The sequence below is a fragment of the Dermacentor albipictus genome, chromosome 9 (genome assembly GCF_038994185.2).
Source record: "Dermacentor albipictus isolate Rhodes 1998 colony chromosome 9, USDA_Dalb.pri_finalv2, whole genome shotgun sequence".
NCBI classification, from domain to species: Eukaryota; Metazoa; Arthropoda; class Arachnida; order Ixodida; family Ixodidae; genus Dermacentor; species Dermacentor albipictus.
Window position 1 is genome coordinate 29753496 of NC_091829.1, and position 20424 is coordinate 29773919.

General features: G+C 47.9%; 2 protein-coding genes across 11 annotated transcripts in view; one reads left to right on the forward strand and one right to left on the reverse strand.

Annotated features, from left to right (window-relative positions):
• LOC139049833 (uncharacterized) overlaps positions 1–10670 on the forward strand; it is a 349117-nt gene extending 338447 nt beyond the window's left edge. For 3 of the 6 annotated variants that reach the window (XR_011508591.1, XR_011508593.1, XM_070525656.1), the window contains one exon: positions 10533–10644. The gene's annotated coding sequence lies outside the window, so the exon portion shown is untranslated. Of the gene's footprint in view, positions 1–3254; positions 3376–10532 lie in introns of all 6 variants that reach the window. The other 3 variants (XR_011508596.1, XR_011508599.1, XR_011508580.1) reach the window with 2 other exon arrangements.
• Positions 1–20424, reverse strand: part of LOC135917981 (uncharacterized) — an 81509-nt gene that overhangs the window by 60305 nt on the left and 780 nt on the right. For all 5 annotated transcript variants that reach the window (XR_010569488.1, XM_065451636.1, XM_065451634.1 and 2 more), the window contains exons 2-6: positions 10513–10799; positions 8095–8204; positions 6066–6540; positions 4303–4551; positions 2222–2340 (exon numbers count right to left, since the gene is read on the reverse strand). Coding sequence is in view for 4 of the 5 variants with exons in the window: in XM_065451636.1 (XP_065307708.1) it covers positions 2222–2340; positions 4303–4551; positions 6066–6540; positions 8095–8204; positions 10513–10799 (1240 nt within the window). In the remaining variant the exon portion in view is untranslated. The remainder of the gene's footprint in view (positions 1–2221; positions 2341–4302; positions 4552–6065; positions 6541–8094; positions 8205–10512; positions 10800–20424) is intronic.

Here is a 20424-nt window from a genome sequence, read left to right on the forward strand (position 1 = left end):
AGAAATGTTTTTGCTTATCGTTCCTCTTATTAGAGCAGCATGAGGTACTGCTGTTAAAAGCCTTTTCACTCTCTTCACTCTTTCATAAGCAGTATTACACAATGTCCTGCAATAAAGTTTCTGCTGCTTATGTCCCACTCATATCTGCCAGAAGGGACAACTCTCGAAAAAGGTTTTCTTTGTGCTATGTGTGCGACGTAGTATGAGCATTCATGCCTTTTATACATCTGTAGAACCAGCTTCCTGACAGAGTACTTGCTACACCTGCTCATGCTTATTTGTGCAGTGCTGTTGAACAATACATATCGATGCAATGAATATTTACACACTCGAATTATCACGAAAGATGGTTGGTTTACAATTCTGCCCTTTGCTTTCTATTGGTGTTAGATTTTGCATAAGCATGCCCCCCTATGCAATAGTATTTTGAAGTGTAAGGGTTCAATAAAAGGTGATGAACTAAATCTAAGTGCAAGAGCTTTTTTTCTCACCTACAACTCCCATCGAAATGCGACTTCCATGGCTGGCAAATCAACCCCTCGCCTTGTGTTGGCAGGAGAATGCTATAGCCACAGTGGCAGGTGAACAAATTGAAGAACAATATTTCTGTCTATAATTTTTTTTCTTGCCTGTATGTAAGTAAAGTTTGGAATAAATTTGTCATGGCAAAAAAGCCCAGTTTATGGTCTTTTATTGAATAAGCCACATATTGTGTATAGTTGAAATGCAGAAATTTGTTCTGAAATCCTTGGGTGATATATGTTCTTGCAAGTAGCATGGTATTTCATTACTTATAAAAATAATAATCGCAGCGGATATCGTTATATGGATTTACACACTAATATATGTGATCACAAACTTATTAGAAACTTACTAGAAACATGGAAGGCATGTTTCTGCACACTTGATCCGCTGTGAATGTGCAAGAACTGCTTGTACTGGCTGACTTCACTGCACAGTTTTGATTTACTTTTCTTCAGCGTGTCGTTTTATACTGTTTTATCCCCACAAGAACAGGCCGTTTGCCTGCTTTTCGCATTGTTGCACGAGTTCTACATAATTGTGCTGGAGGGTACGTTGTCACTTTGCCTCTATAGCAAGCAATTTAATTAATCTGCTAGCTGTACAGTTGATTACCTTGCAGAGCAAGTGTTCATACAGATGCAGTAAGGATACAAAGTCCGCAACATAGCCTATGTTTATTGGTTTCTGTGCAAGAAAAAAAAAATCTCCAGAGAAGAGGTGCAACTTAGCGTGCATGTAATATTTTATTCAAGCCACGGATTTAATACTACCGTAGCAAATTCATTACGATAGCCTACACTTTTGCTCTGTCAAATTTAATAAGAGGTAAGATAAGCTTTCAAGATGAATCGGGAAATTCATGCTTGAAAACCGACAAGAAAATGCAACTGAACGGTACCGCGTTCAGCGCAACGTAGAAACTTCGGGTACTTTGCTGTCTTGTCATTTGCCCTTGCCGAGGTTGAAATAATTCAAGCTGCTCCGTAAGCGCGATTTTTGCATGCTACTCAACAAAAGAAAATTGTGACGACCTCGTCGTCTGCTGGGGATCGAACACCTCCTAGGACTGACAACTCGCAAAGGCGCACGAAGCAAAGGTGAAAATGCACTTCATTTGCTGTGTAGCGTGTCAACAAACGCATAGCAATAGGAGAATGCAATCTGTACAAGTTTTTTATTCTCCCTTAATTCGCGCACGTACCTAATTCGACGATCCACGTCTCCGCGATTGCACTGCTCGTGCGAGACGCCATCAAAACAAACCGGCGAAATAGCTCCGTTGACAGCTCTCCGCGCAATTTCGACGGAAAATCGCAGCGATCGGTGCGACGGTGCGACTGTGCGACCAACCGGTTGGTCGCAGCCGAAAATCGGGGGGTCGGCACTGCGACTGCGATTTTCATCGCAAACGACGGAAATCGCACTTCCGGTGCGACGAAAATCGCATCATGTGAAACAGGCTTTCGACGGAGAGTAGCCTAGGCTCCGCATCGCTGGGATTCGAGTCGAAGCGCGTTACAAGAGCCAACCGAACTTTCCGCTGAATGCAGTGAATTGCGCTAATTTCGTGATTAGTAGAATACTCTAAAGCCAGTGAGTGGGTCACGTTGGCAAGCACCGAGCAGCTTGAAAACTGCGAACTTTCTAGGGCGTGTCTCTGCGATCGGGGAAAGCTGGCGGACGTTCGCGTGCTTACAGAGGAAGAGTCCCAGGTAGACGCCGGCTGGCACGACGATGAAGAAGAGCAGGAAGCACGGGATCAGCGCCACCAGGAACAGACAACACCAGGCCAGAGCACCGTACTGCGGCTCCTCGCTGTCGTTTGGGAGTAAATCGAGACGGAAGTTAACCGGGCTCCGTACACTCTTAGAAAAATGTACACCCTTTGGGGCTTATCTTGTCCCACAACAATAATCGTCATCCGTCTTGCCCGCGTTTACTTCCTCTAACGCGGCGAGCCCGGTACTTCCCAGTCACGAATGGCATCCGCGTTATCAGTGTGACGCAGCATTCTCGACAGGAAAGTAGCGAGCGCCGAGTTTTCAGGAAAGGAAGCGCAAACAAGGCAGATGACGATTATTGTTGTGGGACAAATTACACCCCAAAGGGTGCAACAGTTTTAAGAGTGTAGAGATAACTCTTGATGTACACCCGTGTGGAAAAGTACACGGACCAATGACTGCGCGAAAAAAAAAACTAATTTTCTCCGCGGTCTGTTAATGCAATTCGAAATTTAATATTACAGTCCAAACTTGGCATTACGAATTTTCTAGTGCACTCGTCAGTTTCGGTTTCTGCGTGTTAATTACGAAGAAGTTCTGTTTTTTCGGCGACCCTGTGATCCGTGTACTTTTGCTCACGGGTGTACAAGTACATATCTGTTGTTCTGACTTTATTTTTGGACCACGACTTATTGAGACTTCTCATTCCGATAAAGCATTATTACTGCAGATTTGTGACACTGACTCGTACCTGCCAACTTTTACGAATGTATTGTAGTGTGCTCGACTTTTTATGACCTACTTACGATTGTCGCATCGACACCGACAAAATGACTTTCCGACGCCCTATAGTTAGTGCATACTTGACGTAATTCATAAGCGCTTCGAGTATATGCAGTGGACGCGGGACTCATCTCTTTTTATTTCCTGCTGTGTACGATTTCGTGCGCCGATTGAATTATCGATACCAATGATCTTATTATTCTTTTACTCGCGTCTCTTTTACAGTGCAAGAGGCATTTCGCCATAATGAAAATGCAGGTGTTGAGAGCGGTTATTTGTGACCTGATTTTTCGGAGCCGTACGAAATACTAACCTACCAGCGCATCAGCGACGCCATTGTATAGCGGTAAGCCGAAATATCGGTGTCTCGTTACAAACACATTTCGAGGTTAATCTTAATAGATATTTGTGTGTGGCGCAGATGATTGTCGCTGCCCCTACATAGCAGCGTGCCTGTTTACAGCGTCATGCCTGCCAACTGTCCCGAATTATTCGTGATGTTTACGAATTCGGGGTTGTTCTGCGATTTTGCGTCCAGTTTTTACGAAAAATAAGCTGTTAAAAGGTGATGCGACGCTGGATTTAAAGCACATGGAAGCGTAATAAAAATTTGTGATGGTACATGTGCCGCCATGTTGCGGCAGCCCAACACGCCACATGCCCCAAGAAGGGCATTTCCTTCGGGTTATATTATTCAGACAAATTCCTGGGGCTAATCGAATCAGCATCAGCAAGGTCGCGGAAAAAGTTACAAAATGCTTGCGAGTCTGCTGTTAAATCTTTGCTGCTGCTTGTGTGTTGTGTCTAAAGGTAAACCATCGGTGATAAAGTGCGTATTCATCCCACATAAGGTGTCTTGTCAGAGCAAGCTTATCGAGAAAAAGAAACCTCGCTACGTCGCTTTTTTCTTTTCTTTTTTTTAATAATGTCAAGAAATTCACAGGTTGGCAAGTATGCAGCGTCTTTAACTGCACAATATCTGCGCATATTTTTTGAATGGTCAACATATTGAGTAATCAAACACCCTAATATTCTTTCGGCAATTCCCTCCCCCCCCCTTTTTTTTTGCATTAAGGCATGAAAGATGTTATGGACCAAGAAATGTTGAAGACAGGTCGAATCACGATATGTCTATAGTTTCCATAATGACACACGGCGGCCCCTTTGGAAACTCGGCATAGATATCTACGTGCTTTATATAGTAAATAACTCTGTGCCACGCATACATGCTGAAAAAAATTTAAAAAAAAAATAAAAAGGAACGAACGCTCACAAGAAGGGGAATATCTCGGGCGGCTCCTCCGGCAGCGGTTCTCCGGGCATCTCGAGCTCCTTCTCCGTCTCCTTCTCGGCTTCCGGGGGCTTCCACTCTTCGATCGCCGTGGTCTTCTCGCCTTCCGGCTCGGAGATCTCCGAAGGCACCTCGGGGGGCACGAACCCGGGCATCCCCGGCAGGGGCGGCAGCGGCTCCTCTTCGCTCAGCTCGCTCGAGCTCTCCACCGACGACGACGGCGTTGACTCTCTGACAGGCGAAAGAAGGGCGAAGAAGAGATAGATAGATAGATAGATAGATAGATAGATAGATAGATAGATAGATAGATAGATAGATAGATAGATAGATAGATAGATAGATAGATAGATAGATAGATAGATAGATAGATAGACAGACAGACAGACAGACAGACAGACAGACAGACAGACAGACAGATAGATAGATAGATAGATAGATAGATAGATAGATAGATAGATAGATAGATAGATAGATAGATAGATAGATAGATAGACAGATAGACAGACAGACAGACAGACAGACAGACAGACAGACAGACAGACAGACAGACAGATAGATAGATAGATAGATAGATAGATAGATAGATAGATAGATAGATAGATAGATAGATAGATAGATAGATAGATAGATAGATAGATAGATAGATAGATATCGGCTGGACATCCGCACGTTTCCAAAAGCTAAGGTCTTCGGAGTGATGTTGAACCCGTCGCTAGCGCGAAAGGGGAATGGGCGTGCTTCGGCACTAGCATGCTATCTCGAAGTGTACTACAAGGGCAAGGGATCACCTGTACTGACCTCTTGCTATTCTTCATCTCATGCTTGCTCGCTGTGTTCGCTATCTTGCTCCTCTCTTCTGCCTGTTCCCTTTGGGCTAGGAAACCCTGCGTTGCCCTAGCTCATCTCTCAACGTTTCCTCGTCTTGCATTCTACTGCCCACCATGATGGCGCGTACACGCGTATACTATTCCATTGTTGCTCCCTACTGTGCGTCACAACGAAATACTGTTTCTTCACGCTCACTGTCCATCTTTTACCTCGGCCACGTGGACATTTAGAAAACCGCTGCAAATGACTTTTGACTAAGGAAGTCCGCGAGCCCCATTTACTCCCTCTTCCGTGCTTACTTAGAGAAGCCGTCATCCGGTTCACCGATTTCGGTGGTCTTTGAATTACTGGGGTGTAAGTCTCTCCAAGCTTGCCCAAGGACAACGTTTGTTGGGTTAAGTTAGGTTAGGTCGATTGCTAGGCTTGACGAGCGTTGCGTGTCAGAACCATTATCGCGCTGCCAGGAAAAAAAAAAAAAGAATGCAAATTTATGAGAGCATCCAATGCGAATGCGGTGAGCGTTCGCGGCTGAATCTACATGTTATGTAATGATTAGATTTTACGTCGAATAAACTATCGTTGAAAGCTGGCGGCGCTCCGTGTGTTCCCGTCTCCCTTTGTCGGCATTTTACATCTCGCGCCAGGTAACTGAAGGCTGTTGCACTGGCGTACCATTTTTACGAGCATGTTCCACACCTAGGGGAACCTACGGTGAACGAGACGATAACGTTCCACTTCGTGAATCTTCTCGGGAACCTAAACTTCGGAACTAAACTAAAGGAAGAGGCGACGGCCGGGACAATGTGTTTCACGTAGGCTTTCTGGCGGAACACTGTCGCACTCATGTTCCTCCTAGTGCGACCCATGTGCGACGAGGATGACGGTGTAGTGGCGCGTGTTGCTGCGATGCTACGTACACGACTTTCCTGCGCTTGCGCGCGGGCTCGCCTCCCCGGTCGTAGAAGCCCTCCATCATCAAGGGTAGCAGAGCGGCAAGGTCCGGCCCAGCTGGCGCCGCAGGGGGCGGCGGAGGAGGCGGCGGTGGAGGGGGCGGTGGGGGCGGGGGAGGTGGTGGGGGAGGCGGCGGAGGGGGCGGCGGTGGAATGATGATGATGGGCGCCGGTGGCGCAGGAGGGGGAGGGTAAGGCGGCATCTGCGGCATCACTGGCTGTGGCATGGGGAAGGGTATCGGGATGAACGTTGGAGGGGGAGGGGGCGCCGGGGGAGGGTGGTGGCAGCAGGGGTCGTTGCCGCCGGCGCCGCCCGTGATGATGATGGAGGGCGCCGGCTGCGGAGGGTAGGGAGGGTAGGGGGGTGGTGGCGCCTCCGGGGCGGGGGCCGCCGGCGGTATGATGATGGTAGAGGGGGCTTGATCAGGGTGAGGTGGTATACCTGCGTGCAGAGCGTGAAAGTGCTTTGTCATTTGCCACGGAACGTTATGGGACAATCCCCGCGAACGTGACGTAAATGCGGCCAGCCTTCGGTAACTGCACGGACAGAACGTGAGCTTATTTTCGCTGCGATTACAACAGCGTGTCAGCGTTCAAGCGTCTACTACAAACGTTGAAGAAAGAAAAGAATCATAGTTCAGACTGATTGACTGGTCTTACCTCCCGCACTAGTAATCGAAGTGTGTTAAATAACACATTTTTTTTCTTTTGTTCCTACAGATTTTTTATGGCCCTCGGCAGATAGCGCTGTTCAGCATTTTAAGATTGAACTTCTGCACAAGGCTCAAATCAACCTGCCTAAGAAATCGTCATATCTATGTGACTTATAAAACGCTATTTAATAATTCCCTTTCTAGGTACTCATTTAAGGGCACCTATTTCTTGAGCAATAGTTGTAATATCGGCACCGCTTTCAGATACGTGCCCTTAAATTGTGCACCTAAGCACAGTGGCGTTTCAGTCAACAGCTTCAGAAAGTGTGCGTCAGACATTGGCCCTCCCATTGTTCCCTTCCGTCCTTCCTTGTTTGCGCCAAAGCGATCGTATTTAGGGTCCACTCAGCAATACGAACCGATTAGCCCAGTAACATGTACTTCTGGAGTAAAGAACGACTTTAACTGGAACGCCAATGTATCTTTCAGCAGAACTTGAACTTTCGGAACTCGTCTGAGCTTTGATATTTAGGCTGAATACTGATCAGCCTTCAGAATCGCTTTTGTACCAAGTCATAAGTTCATAATTTAGTTACATAGTGAACTTTTTTTTTCAGTTAGCCATCTGCACCTTACAATTTGGCGTGCAAGTAATCTCCGCCTCTTCAGCTAATCCGCCTGAACACTTGCTGCGTTATGTTCTGCATGTGATTGAAAAAAGAATATATAAAAAATAAAGTAGGAGTGAAAAGTACTTGTATACAATAAGGAACAGCAGGTCACTTCAAGTTGCGCTAGCCAGATAGTGTGCACCGCAAAGCTTATACAACGCCGAAAGCTACGTCTTGTGTCGTTCATAGTACGAAATCTCCTTTAATTGCAGAGATGTTCAATTATTACTTCGACGCTTCCGTGTTCTTCCTCCTCCTTAATTTGGCGATTCCCTCATCATTTTTTTTTTGTCATGCGTTGGTTAGGCCTAAGTGCATGGAATCCCGTCCCCCGAATCGTTTTAATGAATGCTGTTTTCGACACAGCTGGGTCCGTGTTCACGCACACACACACACACGCACACACACACACACACACACACACACACACACACACACACACACGCGCGCACGCACGCACGCACGGACACACACACCCACACACACACACAAGCTCTTGCGTAAGAATTGTGCGTAAGAACGAATTTCAGAGCAAATTCTGTTGCTGGACACATCGGCGTTGGTGCGGGCAATCGACGGCAAACAACACTTGCGAACGAAACGCTTTTCTAGGCACAGCTCGTCCAAGTTGTTTCAGAAGCACGAGCACCGTTCTGGAACAGTGTTCCCTACCAACGAGCCGGGCCTGTTCTGGATTCCACACTGGATAGGGGAACACCAGCTGGTGCACCCTCTGGTCGCTCGAGGACGATCTGCGCAGGCGTCCGCGGGTGAGGGTGGTCCTGCGTGGGACGCATGCGAAACGGTGGGGTTGTCTCTCTGCTCGGCAAATACACAGACGTTTTCTATTAGAAAGACAGACGTTCCACAAGCTAACCTGCCTTCTGTTACAGCGTGTTAACACGAAATCAAAGGCGTTAGGTTTCGCCACCACTGTCGATTGTTCGCTCGAGAGCTAATGTGTAACGCACGCACGCACGGACACGTAATATGGAACTACTTCAGGGCTTTACGTCGTCCGAAATGTAGAAAACGAAGTGAAAGAAGATTCACAGCTTTCAGGGTTCCATACAACCTGGGCAATGCTATCATCATATATGTATGCTAAGAGTCCCCTGCACTATACTTTGATAGGTGAAGAATGTACGCGCGGCTGCACTGCAGTGGTGCTTCCATCTCAAAGGTGATAATTCTTCTATGTGCTACAGGCAGTGTTTAAAATTATGTGTAATCTAAAAAAGAAACCCCCCTGCATTCTACAAAGCCTGTAGATGCATGTCAGTGTCATAATTGCTTTTCAAGTCTCTGCATGTTACTGACTGGTGGGTCTCGAGCGTGGAAATTTTTTTCTTCTTCTTCTTTAAATGCGACAGTTCGATGCCAGAAACTGCTGCTACACTTGCGTGAGCACTGTAACCATCTCCTCAAGTTTGGCATGGTAAAAACTGAGTTTACTTGCATAAACACAGAGGTTGGGTTTAATTGTGGAGTCTCACGTGCCAAAACCACGATTTTATTATGAGGTGCGCCGTAGTGCGGTGGATCCCCGAATAATTGTGCCCACCAGGTGACCTTTAGCGTGGCTACAACGCACAGGACACGGGATTTGATCCCGCAACCTGGTGCTTAGCAGTGCAGCACCCTAGCCGCTAACCCGCCGCGGTGCGTAAACTCACAGGTGAAGATGCAGCATCGTCCGGTGGGCTACCACATTAACGCTGCGTCCAGAATTTATTTGTTATTTTACGGTATTCGAAGCTTCTTTCGTGGTGGCTTCTCGTTGTCTGTTACGGCATAACGACTCATGCCAAATTATTACAAATTTTTCTCCAAAGCTGGCGGAAAGAATACGATTAAACCACTTTCATGTAATTCCGTATGCTTCTGACGTCATATGTGGGTTTAATGTGATACGTAATCGATTTTACAGTGACAGATGCACTAAAAGATACACTTGATTGGTTTAGACTGCTTTATTATATTCTGAAAACTATTCTCATCACATTTGCACTAATATCTTGGTATTATTAGTAAAAGAAATGCGTATGAAAGTTCAATTTCTTCTTTTAATTTCGCGCCGAAACGTCAGCGCTGGTACGTCATTGTGACGTCACAGAGTTAACAAAGTATATTATTTTCTCGCATTTGGACCATGTTAGCTGCTCAGTAAAAACTTGCCCAGTTCAGTAGTTAGCTCCTTTGGAGTACAATATCCATTTTTTTGCCGACAGACAGTGAACCGTGCCTGAGCAGACGCCGTAAACATCCATGACGCCACAGCTTGTTGGTGCGGGAATTTCACGGCCGCGTCGCCACCTGTCTTTCCTGTTTTCGTTCTTTATTTTTCTCTTCTGGCTTACCTGCCTTCTTTTCGCGGCAAGAGAGGCGTTTCTGATATTGTAGAAGTGTAGCTTACTAATACCGTTTATACAATGTTTCTCTTTAGTGTCCTTGAGTTTGATTGAAAGCAATGTGCAACGTTGCGTTCAAAAGGCATCAGGAGAATATGTATCCTGTGCATTAGCCTACGTCAAAGCGGGGCGGATACACTCTTAGAAAAATTTACACCCTTTGGGGTTTATCTTGTCCCACAACAATAATCGTCATCCGTCTTGCCTGCGTTTCCTTCCTTTAACGCTGCGAGTCCGGTACTTCCCAGTCACGAACGGCATGCGCGTTATCAGCGTGACGCATCATTCTCGACAGGAAAGTAGCGACCCGCCGTGGTTGCTCTGTGGCTATGGTGTTGGGCTGCTGAGCACGAGGTCGCGGGATCGAATCCCGGCCACGGCGGCCGCATTTCGATGGGGGCGAAATGCGAAAACGCCCGTGTACTTAGATTTAGGTGCACGTTAAAGATCCCCAGGTGGTCGAAATTTCCGGAGTCTTCCACTACGGCGTGCCTCATAATGAGAAAGTGGTTTTGGCACGTTAAACCCCATAATTTAAAGAAAAAGGAAAGTAGCGAGCGCCGAGTTTTCAGGAAAGGAAACGCCAGCCAGCCAGATGACGATTATTGTTGTGGGACAAATATACACCCCAAAGGGTGCAACCGTTTCTAAGAGTGTAGGGAGGGTAACGCCCACTTACGTGGTCGTCCTGCGGTGCAGACCCGGTTGGAATGGGTCCTGGTACCCGCCTTCTCCGGCGTCCTGTTCCTGGGCCCTGGATCGCGTCATGTTCGTGGACGCGATACCCCTGGTGGCCGGCGGTCGCTCGTCGTACGCAGGATCGCCCTGGTCCAGCATCTGCTGCTGCAAGCGGAGCGTCGCCGAGATCGGGACCACCTGCACCCCCGGAGCCTGCTGCTGCGGCTGCCCTCCGGGCTGGTTCGTGGGCGTGTAGTAGAAGAACATCTCCTCCCGGTCGACGAAGTCCTGCGACGTGACGTGCAGTGTGCGTGCAGCGACCGATACGACAGATCGATTTCTCTACCGACATGCGCGAGTTGTCAATCCAGCGCATTAGCTTTCCCGAGCCGCAAAAATTCGCGTACAATGGCGGAGCAGGCCGCCCTCGATGCAAATGTTAATGCAAATTGGACACACACATCTGACGCACAATTTCCTCCTCCGAAAAGAAAACCCGCCAACCTGCGAAAAATGCCTTGAACCTCTCACAGTCATACACATCCTAATAACATGTCCACACATCGACATACTGAGACGGAGGTTTTTGCACAGCCTAAATAATTTGCACACTCCATTACACCCTGCCCTATTACTAGCAGATGACCGCCTAGTGCCATTTGCTAACTTGTTCGAGTTTTTAGAAAGAAGTGGTTATTTACACCAACTATAATGTAATACAGGTTTACCTATTCTAACGTTGCATTTCAATTTGTCTTGTGTCTGGCGCAGCATGGCCTTAGTTGCCTTTGTGCCATTAAACCCAAACTAACCAAACTAACCAACCAAATGTTAAGGATTTGTTTGTTTTTGTTGGTTTGTTGTGTACCAAAAGTGAATTTAGCCCTAAGTAGAGCTCGGGTGTGTCTCGCGGTGCTTGTGTAACGTAGCAGTCTTATGGCATACGTGTCCGTGGCTTCTGGAGACGCCGGCATGCCGGGACTCCGATCCCTTTGTAGTCCCTCTGTTGACGCGCCCGCCGTGGCTCGGTTACTGTGTCGTCGCGCTGCTGAGCTCGAAGGTCGCGGGTTCGGTCCCGAGCGTGTTTCGAATGGGGACGATATGCATAAAATTTTCGTGCACTGTGCGTTCGAGGAATCGAGGCGCATTTTGCGGGCACGAGAATTTGTAAGCAAGTCTATACCGGGAAATGATACACTTGGCATCGAACAGAGCGGCGCTGCCGACCTTCGGTGCATGAATATTTATGGGTGGGGAGCCTTTACTTTTGCTACTTTCGCGCGCCTGTACATTAATTAGAACCCGTAAACAATAAAGCTTCAGACACAAGAAAATTTGCGGTGACTATCTGTCGCTCGTTGAAACTCATGTGTGAAACTCCTATGGCCTGTAAATCTTCATGTTCTCTCGGCTTTTCTTTGTGTGTTTTTGCTTTGGTTCCGCGACTGTTTATGTTTTACGCCCACAACTGTTTTCGTTCGCCTCCATCTCCAAGTGTTTCGAACCAAGCAGCTGAGCAGTACAGTGTGGTAAACGTCATTGAGGTGTAAGTACACAACGGTGGGGGTTACAGCGGTGAATGCGTAGCGGAACATCATCCCGTACCGGTGCAACGAAGACCAGTCCTTGCACGGCGGGTTCGAAAATTGCCCCGAACGAAAGAAAAAAGAAAAAACGGAGAGAGAGAGAGAGAGAGAGAAACTTTATTGTAATTATAAAGATTTGAAGGAGGGGAAGATTTGAAGAAAAAACGGAAGAGACAATCGACCTCCAAAAACCAGCGTTGGCATCATATAAATGCGAACCTTGACGGTACGCGTCGGGCGGGACGCGAAGCTGATAACGATCCGCTTCCGATCGATCATTACGATCGGCGAGACAAACGAAGACATTGCGCATTCCCGTCGGACGCGTGCAACTTCCTTCGGGACGATGGCGCCGTCGAGCGCTTTCCCTTCGCCGACGCTATCAGGGTTCTTGCTCTTCGCTTGCATCCGGCCGGAGGCCGTGCGCATTAATGCGCGTAATTATCCGTCGTCTCTGCTTCCCCCAGGGTCTCGCAATCCATTGAGCGCTACCCGTTGCGTGAGATACAGGTGCTCCTTGAACGGTCGCGAGGATGTGTTGCGGGCGAAAAGGTGTTGACCGTGAGCTAACTGCCTCACCCACCCCGACTGCGAGTTGCGTACTTCCCAACAGGTACGCGGAGCGAGAGAGTGAAGAAATGAAAGCACCTACAGTAATCGCACGTTGACCTCTGTAAATCGGAAATGTTGTGCTGCCAAGGCAGTAATAATTAATGCGGTAAGATAACCAAGGACACGGTCCAATACGCCGCGCCTGGGGTCGCTCCCGCAAACGACGCCGTCGAACTTGTGGAAGTCGCGTAGTAGCCGCAGATTCATCGTGCGGTAGTGACCACTTGTTTCTTGTCTAACTCAGTTTTCCAAAGTCGCGCTCTCCTGCCGAGTGCGTTGAAACTCGTGACTGTGCCCAGTCAGAGAAGTACTCTTATTGAAGTGCAAAGAAGGACTGGTGCCTACGAAAAAGGAGTTGGCAGCACTTGCACTGTTCTCGTAGACTTGCGCTACAACGACGACCAATCGCTCGGTTAAACACGGCAGCTTGCTTCCGTCAGGTGGTTCCCCCCCCCCCACACACACACGCACACGCACACACATCTGTCACCCTCCCAACAACGTCAATGAGTGCTACGCACGAATCGTCTCGGATTGCGCACCCGCCATGTGTTCACGACATCTGTCACACTTCTAAACGGCCAGTGGTGTGTAGTGTCTCTCAAATCACGCGGTCAGCTGCGTTTTTTTTTTTTGCGTACGTTAACGGGCCTGTTACTCACAAAAGCTTTTAAAATTCGAATCATTTCTTTGCCTACCCGTGCTCCCGCTCGCTGGCCGCTATTCGCTCTTCCCTTCATTGCTCCACTGTGCATGCGTGCGTACCCCCACGCGCCCACTTCGCACGACCCTGCTCGCTTGGCACCACCTCTTCTTGTTCCGTCCACTCGTTGGTACTGGTGTGCTGGTCACTAACAGACGTGGATCGGCTGCGCGTAGACCTCTACTTGCATATACAACCACGGGCCCTCGAGAAAGTGTCTGGAGGAAGAGTCTTTGGAGGAAGTGCCAGAGTCTTTGCTGAGACTACATGGGTGTGCGATGCGTACCGAAATGGCGAGGCAGGAGGAGAAGCGACGGGGCCGACAAGATACGCCCGGCCGAACAGTTGCACGCCAACCGAACGGCCGCCGTACAGGCCGTCGAGACCAATCGACGCAGGTTGGAGGACCGCCACTCGCGGGACGCGGACGCGCACTTTCAGAAGTACTTTAACGAAGAAGAGTTTGGTGCGGGCGTCTGCGACAGCCTCTGATTCGGGCCCTATACGTTGCCAGCGTGTCGAGGCCCGTGCTTGTGGCGGTCCTCGAGCGTGCGTCCCCCTCGAAGACGCGAGTTCTGTGGACCAGTAGCACTATCTTATAACGGTCTGCTTTCCGAACCGTTAAATGTCGCACCCCAGGAGGCCATAACCTAAAGTTTACAACACTTCTAAGGGCCAGCCCCCTTCCCTACTTTCTTTTTTATTTTTTATTTTTTAGGCGGGGACTGTTGAAACTGCGGGAAAGAACGACCGCGATAACGCCCAGGGTATTCCCCTATTCTGGAGAGACCTATAGAGACAAAGCAGAAGGGTGGGTATAAAAATTAATCTGCAGAAAGCTGAAGTAATGTTTAATGGTCTCGGAAGAGAACAGCGGTTTACGATAGGTGCGAGGCACTGGAAGTGGTAAGGGAATACTTCTACTTAGGGCAGGTAGTGACCGCGGATCCGGATCATAAAACTAAAATAATCAGAAGAATAAGAATGGGCTGGGGTGCGTTTGGCAGGCATTCTATGATCATAAACAGCAGGTTGCCGTTATCCCTCAAGAGAAGAGTGTATAACAGCCGTGTCTTACCAGTACTCACGTACGGGGCAGAAACCTGGGGGCTTACGAAAAGGATTCTACTTAAATTGAGGACGACGCAAGGAGCTATGGAAAGAAGAATGATGGGTGTTACGTTAAGAGATAAGAAAACAGGAGATTGGGTCAGGTAACAAACACGACTTAATGACATCTTAGTTGAAATCAAGAAAAAGAAATGGGCATGGGCCGGACATGTATTGAGGAGGGAAGATAACCGATGGTCATTAAGGGTTACGGACTGGATTCCTAGGGAAGGGAAGCGTAGCAGTGGGCGGCAGAAAGTTAGGTGAGCGGATGCGATTAAGAAGTTTGCAGGCACAACATGGCCACAATTATTTCACGATCGGGGTAGTTGGAGAAGTATGGGAGAGGCCTTTGCCCTGCAGTGGAGGTAACCAAGCTGATGATGATGATGATGATAATGATGATGATGATTCCCCTATCGCATGCTCACCGCCAGTGCCCGATCTTAGTGGATTTGTCGTCAGCAGCTGAGTCATCAAATCGGCAGTCCTTCTTGGGGTTTACGCGGTCAGCTGACGACTTGGGCCGACATTTAGGCGCGCTCGCTCTGAACGAGTATGAGAGGGTAAACCATCCTGGTCTATAAGGCCGAGTCCTTGCAAAAATCAAACGCGATGTTCAATTTTATATCAGCAGACATTGTTTTGAAGGCAACAATTAAAGTCGGCAAAACACTATTACATGCATTTTGTAATAACCGCTTTGCCGGGTGACCGAGCCAAGCGTGAAAGCTTTCTCTCTTTTTTTCTTTTTTTCTGCTTCGCACAACGGCTGCACCACCTATGCTCCCGTAACCTGTTGAATCCGCGGGCAAGCATGTATAAGTGGTTTGAAGTTTTCCGGGTAACTGCGGATTATGTAACGACATCAAAGGATGTCCCATTTACTTTATACCTTCGATCAAAATGGTTCTCCCCAAGGTCTCCATCCGTTCTGCTCGAGATTTCGGAATATCAGACGAGTAGTATACTCGCTCTTCGATTCGTATTGCATTTTAGAATTTACTATTCGATGTTTTCGAACAATCGTTTAGTTCGAATGCTATTAGGAACAACTTTCTTTCTATTTTACATGCTTCCCAGCTGAGGTAAAAGTCAGTCGATATCGTCTTTAGCTGTATCACAATCCTGACAGTCACTGATGTATCCTTACGGGATTAGAATGCGAAAGCATAATTACTTCTCCAATTAATTGGTGACGTCCATGGTACGTGACGTTATACGTTGTCACGTGTCCTTCACAACTCTACCTTAATCCACCATAACTGATGTTAATCCACATTGCTTTAATTTGTACCAACCTTAATACACTTTAATTCACCTTAATTGCTCTAATTTTTTACCAACCTTAGTGCACCTCGGTCTAATTTGTAACTACCTTAGCTCACTTTAATTCACGTTCCTTTAATTTTTACCAACCTTAATCCACCTCAATGCACCCTGCTCTAATTTGTAACTACCCTAACACACTTTAATTCACCTTCATTCATTTTTATTTCACCCTAATTCACTTTACACCACTTTGAGCCATCTTACTCGAACTTTCGAACTTGTTCTAACTGTAACGCTCTATTACTAGTGACATCATACTATTGCGGGGAACCTCGTACTAGCACGTCATACTCTTCTCCTCACAAACGTCTTTGTGTAGCGGTAGAAACTACTGCCTAACAATACAAGGCGCTGATGACGTCACTGATGATAAAGATTGTTGCTACCACCCGTAGCGGACAAAGCCCGTTTTTCTGCCTCACGGGACATATAATGGTATCGCATCAATAACGTAGATAAACCTTTCATTTCTAAACGGGCTGCAGCACGGAGTCTTCATATTTCACTTCTAGGAATTGGAAATATTAGGTAATCGATTTGATATTCGCAGGTCGTTCATCTCGAATACTCGACTCTGCTCGAGAGCACCGCTATCCGAAGACTCCTAGCATTTGCTTACCTAGGAAGAGAAACGAGGATGCGTAATCTCCTACGGGTTCAAGTAAAACTCTTGCTTGGGCTAGTTGGTTCATGCTGAAATGAGTAAAGGCAAGGCGCAAAAAAAAAAAACCAAAACTGACAGAGGACACAAACGCGGCGGTCCTATCGTTTGTGTCATTCTTCAGTCCTGGTGTTTGCGCCTTGCCTTTACTCATTCCTACGGGTTGATTGACGCAGGAGTGAATCCGCACTGGGAAAAGAGCCTGCTCGGTCTAGACTAATGAAAGCCGTGCGGTCGACCCACTTTTCTGTCCGGCTTTCAAGGCAGCAGCGGTACGGTATGGCCGTCGCGAACTAAGTTACGCACGCGGTATTTGCAGGTATAGTCTCGTTTCCGGGTCACATCTTGACTGTCATTCGACCGCAGGCTGCCCCAACGACGGCTGCATGCATGCGTGCGTGTCACTGCCGTCCTTCGCTTGGCGCGGCCACTCCACAGTTAATTTTGTTCGCGAGTCTTTTACAAGCCGCACAGCGATGCTCACTCTCGCAACGTCTTGCTGTAGGATCCAGCAGCGTCGTTCTAGGACGCTTTCTGAATGAGACGGTGCAACCCAAACGCCAAAATAAGGATCCGTCGCAAATACATGCCAATATGCCAACTGACACATCAATGACGCCGAAACGTCATATATTATTCATTTATTTGTTTTTATTTATTTATTTGTTTTTATTTATTTATTTATTTATTTATTTATTTATTTATTTATTTATTTATTTATTTATTCATTCATTCATTTGATATTGTTAGCCCCGAAGGCCCACACAGGGTGGAACAACACATCTAGTCGCAGTGTTGATATTAGAGCACAGCATTGCACGAAAATTTAACATTTAGACTCTCAATCATGCGTATATAGTCGCACAAGAACTCTTATGACAAGAACCATGACGCCGCTGACACCAAAATCAAGAATTCTACTCTGCGCGTACGACAAAAGAAAAAATTGCCAGTGGCTTAGCTCAACTATGCCTGGATATACTTAGCGAAAGCTAAGGCATAGCATGGTTAGCCTTGGTTAATCTTGATTGCAAGTCCAGGTTAGTCTGGTTGTCTAGCTATGTCGCGGCGTTTAGCCAGTCGTTCGGCGCGCTGTTCGTCTGTTTCCTGGGCGATTCGTTTCCTCTTCATCTCGTTCCGATGTCGATTCCAGGCCTCCTCCTGCTTATCAGAATTGTCGCCGTCCATACTGCCGCCTTAACTACGGTTGCGGCGCACGCGAGCTCTCCTTTTCAATCCTCCGACGTGTTATCAGGCATGCGACGCAGCTGGCGAAGCGAGCGGAGGCGGGCGCAGCGACGAGGAACGCGGTGTGACGAGAAACGCGGTGTGACGTCATGTGCCTCCTCGGAGCACGGCCACGGCGAAATCGCAAGTTCGCGGTCAGTCAAGCTTCCGCTTTAAAACTAGGCAGATACACTTAAGACAGCTTACGTGTGGTGATCAAATGCGCGTTCCTTGTTCGGGTAAGCTGTCGCCTGTGTTCTGACAGCGTCACGGCAAGGCCAAATCAAATCACGCCAAGCGTCCGAACGCGCCCGCTCGCCCTCGAGAATTTCATAAACGGGACGTGTGCAACGACGCACGCACAAGGCACACCTTTTTTATGTATATATACAACTGCTGAGTCGCCATGGATTCGGGGAAATGTGCTCGGCTCGCACCCAGGAAGCCCGGGTTCAGTTCCCACCGCGACCGAAATTTACCAATTTTTTTTCAAAGGCATCAATGTACTTTGTTTAAGGAACCTCCACGAGAAATGTGACGTCTGTCCGAGCATTCTTTTACTCCTTGCGCCGTCGGCAATATTTGGCACACCATATTTCGATCGCGCAGACGTATTTTCGCGTAATGGGGCATTACGCTAACAGAATGCGTGCTGTCATGCTCTCTCTCTCTCTCTCTCTCTCTCTATATATATATATATATATATATATATATATATATATATTGACTGCTTGTGACGCTTTGTCTCGCTTTGTCTAACCACAACGCGCTAGACATATTTTCATGTTGAATTATAACGGGAGCCCAAATGAGATGACGACGCAGGGAAGAGAATCATGCAGGACAAGTGCTGAACTCGGCCGTCTGCTCTCGTCCTGTGCGTTTCTCCTCTCTGTGTCACCTCCCCATTCGCGCTGCCGTTGTATAGAACATCAACCAACTCTCCAAATTTTACAACCTACCGCAATTCGCGTTACATGTTTGTTCTTGCCCTAGCAATAAAAAAAAACAATTCACCGACAATTGCGATACTGCCTAATGCTAAATTTGGGCGCAGCTGAATTCGTGTTTTCATTTCGCGATATGCTGGCTGGCGCAAACAATATGGCTCGTGCGGCACGTTGCAAAGGGAGCGCAGTGTGACACGACTGCCTCGCTAATCGGGAGATAGCGAGAAAAGGCGCGTAGGTGACGCGTGGGCGCGATTTACAGCAGACGACGCAGACAGACCACCGCTCACGCAGCGCTTTGTTTCCGTGCGGATGACGCTCGCCACTCTGGCGCCATCTCGTAGCCATCGTCGCCGCGAAGCCCGTCGTGCGCGGCCAGTGCCTCCTAAATAGCAGGCCTGTGCACTCCGATTTGTGACGTCATGCTACTTGGACCGAAATTTCCATTGCCAAGCCCAGCGTGACGAAGGCGATGACGCCAAAACCACCGCGGCTCGATCGGGAGTGTCCCCATTAGATACTATGGCAGTCGGGCAAGGTAGCGTGACGTCACGGATCGAAGTGCACCGGCCTTGTGCTATCTAGGAGGCGTTGGCGCGGCACGACGCTTTTCTCCTCACGCTTTCGTCATGCCCTCCTCCTCCGCTTTCCTCCTCGCGCTCTTTTCGCTATTCCCTTCTTTCATCCCCCGCTGCGCTCCGCGTTCGCTCTCATCTTTCGCTGTGCTCGGTTACGAGGTAGGATGTCGACGCTTGCCGCAAGAAAGGGCGCTTAACAGCTGCGCTCGAAGAAAAAAAAAACAACGGCTGCATGCTAACAATTACGTCGCTGCCGACGCTTGCAGCAGCTTGTGGGGTGAGGCTTGTTAAGAAGTTGTTGAGACATCTTTTTTTTTCTCTTGCCAATCTCTGTTTCGTTTGCTAGAAAACTTAAATAAACCGATCCATGTGTCCTGCCAGGATAAAGTACACGCCACCGGGTGACGTCGCCGACACAGTGTCTCACGTTTGCGTCTGCGGTAAGGTGATAGTCCACGAAGGCCAATACGTTTACGGAAAAGCAAAACACCACAGCGTGATAGAGATGCAACGGGAATTACGTTACTGGCGCCTGTGCCAAAAAACCCCGTGCGATGTCGTTGCCTCACTTTAACGCATCCTGTCGTGCTGTCGCGTTTCTTGCAAGGTCGATCCAAATAGGTCGCGAAGTTTCGGGCGAAAAGCGGTTCAGTACAGATTGTCACCGACATCAGCATGGGGGGTTATGGGTGCAGCGATTGAAGCGCGACTATGTTTGGAGGGAACAAACATTGGGAAAGAAAAACGCGTTTTTTAATTCAAACGAGACACAGTTAGATTCATTCAACGAAAATAAAATTCCTAGTCAATTTTATATATTCGTGATGAGTTAAGAAAATACGTTTAATTTTATGGTTATTAATAAATGCATTTCTTTTCAGCGCCCATCGCTACAGGGGGCGTTGACGCCACTATCGCTCGCAGTGCAATGCACGTCTTGAAATGGACAGAAAGGCGCACTCGTATCACCTGTTGAAATACGCCACCCTCACAATTTGTGCTTTCTTGCTTGTCGAAGTTTGTCTGAATTTGGTGACGCAGGTAGCTTCACTGCTTCTTAATCTGTTCAGTCAAAAGTAGTGAGTTACGACCGCCAGATAATTGTGTAGTTGTTTTCGTGCGACTGCGCTGGCCGACGGGCTTGGCACCCGCCA